General features: G+C 37.3%; 1 protein-coding gene across 1 annotated transcript; it reads left to right on the forward strand.

Moving 5' to 3' along the window:
• Positions 1-1,546: 1,546 nt before the first annotated feature.
• On the forward strand, positions 1,547-2,314 carry LOC130845289 (olfactory receptor 13C9-like). The gene has a single exon (XM_057722282.1). The coding sequence runs from the start codon at positions 1,547-1,549 to the stop codon at positions 2,312-2,314; it is 768 nt and encodes a 255-aa protein (XP_057578265.1).
• Positions 2,315-3,784: the final 1,470 nt, after the last annotated feature.

Consider the following 3,784-nt stretch of genomic DNA (forward strand, 5'->3'; position numbering starts at 1 on the left):
GAATCAGGCTTCCTGACTTCAGGCTATACTACAAGGCTACAGTGATCAAGACAGTATGGTACTGGTACAAAAACAGAAATATAGATCAATGGAACAGGATGGAAAGCCCCGAGATAACTATGGTCAACCAATCTTTGACAAAGGAGGCAAGGATATACAGTGGAGAAAAGGCAGCCTCTTTAATCAGTGGTGCTGGGAAAACTGGACAGCTACAGGTAAAAGAATGAAATTAGAACGCTCCTTAACACCATACACAAAAATAAAGTCAAAGTGGATTAAAGACATAAATGTAAGGCCAGGCAGTATAAAACTTCTAGAGCAAAACATAGGAAAAACACTCTTTGACATAAATAACAGCAAGATCTTTTTTGATCCGCCCCCTAGAGTAATGGAAATAAAAATAAAAATAAATTAGTGGGACCTAATGAAACTTCAAAGCTTCAGAACAGCAAAGGAAACTACAAGCAAGATCAAAAGACAACCTTCAGAATGGGAGAAAATATTTGCAAAGGAATCAACAGACAAAGTATTAATCTCCAAAATATATAAACCGTTCATCCAGCTCAATATCAAAAATACAAACGACCCAATCAAAAATGGGCAAAAGATCTAAATAGGCATTTCTCCAAAGAAGACATATGGATGGCCAAGAGGCACATGAAAAGCTGCTCAACATCACTAATTATTAGAGAAATGCAAATCAAAACTAAAATAAGGTATCACCTCACACCACTTGGAATGGGCATCATCAGAAAATCTACAAACAGTAAATGCTGGAGAGGGTGTGGAGAAAAGGGAATGCTCTTGCACTGTCGGTGGGAATGTAAATTGTTGCAGCCACTATGGAGAACAGTGGGTACCTTCCTTGCAAACCTAGAAATAGAGTTACCATATGGCCCAGCAATCTCACAGCTGGGCGTATACCCAGAGAAAACCATAATTCAGAAAGACACATGCACTCCAATGTTCATTGCAGCACTATTTACAGTAGCCAGGACATGGAAGCAACCTAAATGTCCATCAATAGATGAATGGATAAAAAAGATGTGGTACATATATACAATGGAACATTACTCTGCTGTAAAAAGCGATGAAACTGGGACATTTGTAGAGACATGGATGGACCTAGAGACTGTCACACAGGGTGAAGTGAGTCAGAAAGAGAAAAACAAATATTGTATATTAACACATATATGCAGAATATAGAAAAATGGTACAAATCAACTGGTTTTCAAGGCAGAAATAGAGACACAGATGTAGAGAACAAACATATGGACACCAAGTGTGAAAAGCAGGGAGGGTTCGGGCGGGATGAATCAGGAGATTGGGATACCATATTGTAGACTCTAAATATATGCAGTTTATTTATGTTAACTATATCTCAATAAAAGTTCTTAAGAAAAAAAGGAAACTAGTACTTTAAAAAAATTGTTTGAGTTTGTACAGGTAAAAGAGAGAAGTAAAATGGAATGCAATAACCAAACCATTCTTGTGGAATTTTTCCTGAAGGGGCTTTCCAGTTACCCAAGATGAGCTACTCTTTTTTATGCTCATCTTAATAATGTATGTGACCATCCTTCTGGGCAATGGCCACCTTGTTCTAAGTAGCATTTTAAACTCTCACCTTCTCACCTCTATGTACTTCTTCCTGGGGAACCTCTCCTTCTTGGGCATCTGCTACACTACCATCTCCATTCCTCCCATGCTGGTGAGCTTCCTCTCAGGAACAAAGACGATCTCCTTCTCTGGCTGTGCAGCACAGATATTTCTTGGCTTGGCCATGGGTACCACAGAGTGTGTGCTCCTGGGCGTGATGGCCTTTGACCAGTATGTGGCTATCTGCCGCCCTCTGAGATATTCTGTCATCATGAGCAAGGATTCCTATGTGCCCATGGCAGCTGCGTCCTGGATCATAGGAGTTGTCAACTCTGCAGTACAAATTGCACTTGTGGTACAATTGCCCATATGCAGGAATAATGTCATCAATCATTTCTCCTGTGAAATTCTGGCTGTCATGAAACTGGCCTGTGCTGATATCTCGGGCAATGAGTTAATCATGCTTGTGTCCACGACCTTGTTCAATCTGATGCCCCTGCTCTTGATTGTCATCTCTTTCTCATTCATCATTTCCAGCATCCTGAAGATCCGCACTTCTGAGGGCAGAAGCAAAGCCTTCTCTACCTGCCTAACCCACCTGACTGTGGTGATAATACTCTATGGAACCATTCTCTTCAGGTACATGAAACCCAAGTCTAAAGAGACACTTAAGTCAGATGGCATGGATGCTACTGACAAACTTATATCCATGTTCTAAGTGGTGGTAACTCCCATGATGAATCTTTTATCCTACAGTCTTGGAAACAAAGATGTGAAGCAAGCTATAACATGTCTATTTAATAGAAGGCTTTTTAACAAGTGAATGGAAAACCTATTGGATTGTGAACATGTTGGATATTGTTGAAACTTGAGAGTTCTGTTGGAATTTTGATTACTTTAACTTCCTTTTGCTCTTTTGTATATTATATTTTAAAAAATTTTAATAAGAACCTTAATATTTCAAAATTATTTCATTCTCATTATAGAGATTGTGCAAGATACAGGGTAGTAGGATGAGCAAGAGAGAGCACCTATTATTATAACACTAGATATCACCTATTACTCTAACACATTATAAAGGTATTGTATATTCATTGTTGTATTGGAGTTGGATGTCATATTCCTTTTTATGTTCACTTATTTATGCAACATTATTTCATAGGTAATGCTTCATTAAATCTTTCAAAATGTGAAAAAGAAAACAAAAGAGAAATCCCCCAAAACACTGTTCCCACATTCCAGTGGAAAGCCTTATATTGTAGTTTTCCATTAATATCCAAATAGTCCTAAACCAGTAAATACTATTTTCTTGCTCAGTATTTAGAATATTTTTTTTCTATGTAACTCTATAGATACTGAACATTTGAGACAATAGAGGGAATGCGTAAATGGGGCTTTTTGGTGAGCCCTATGCCATCAATCAGGATGTCCTTTCTGTTTCCCTAAGAAAAGTTTTTTAGCTTACATGTTAGCTTTAGCATAAAGTAAATTTTGCAAAATTAAAACTGAGTTTGAAATCTAGTCTGCTAGTCCAGGTAAAAATGTGGACAAGTGTTTAGTTGGATGGCAGGTCATATCAGTGTGATTTAGAAGAAGCCAGATTTCTTTGATATCCTGAAGAAATTTCAATACTTTTCCAAATCTTAGAATATCCAAGCTCTTCATTTTTAGTGTAGACCATCATTTATGTCTTGTGTCTGTTACTAACTAGCTTTTTTACCTTAGTGATCTGAGGAAGCAGAGGATTGGGATATGTCAGGAAAAAGGTAACATTATCTTGACTTTCCTTGGCTTTCTCCTCAAATTTTTACTCTATCTGAAGAGAACACTTCTAATTTAGAGCCCAAGATGAATGAGAAAATATGTTCAGGAGTGAGCCACATTCTAGGAAATCCATTTGGCCAGATACTTTTTATATTGATGGATCTTTAAATTCAGAGGATGTTAAGCATAAACATATTTTACATAGACAAATAAGAATCAAATTTTTGTGGAATTTGGGGCTTATTCACAGACAGGTAGAGAGGATTTAGATTTCTGCTTCTGACCAAGAAGGAGTAACAGAGACCATATTTGCCCTTCTACTTGAAGCAATAACAGTAAAACAGAAAAAAATGTGAAAAACCAATTTTAAGTTATTGAACATCAAACAACATAGGACAATGATCCCTGTGAGATGAGAAACAAA

Source organism: Hippopotamus amphibius, chromosome 2 (assembly GCF_030028045.1).
Source record: "Hippopotamus amphibius kiboko isolate mHipAmp2 chromosome 2, mHipAmp2.hap2, whole genome shotgun sequence".
Taxonomy (NCBI): domain Eukaryota; kingdom Metazoa; phylum Chordata; class Mammalia; order Artiodactyla; family Hippopotamidae; genus Hippopotamus; species Hippopotamus amphibius.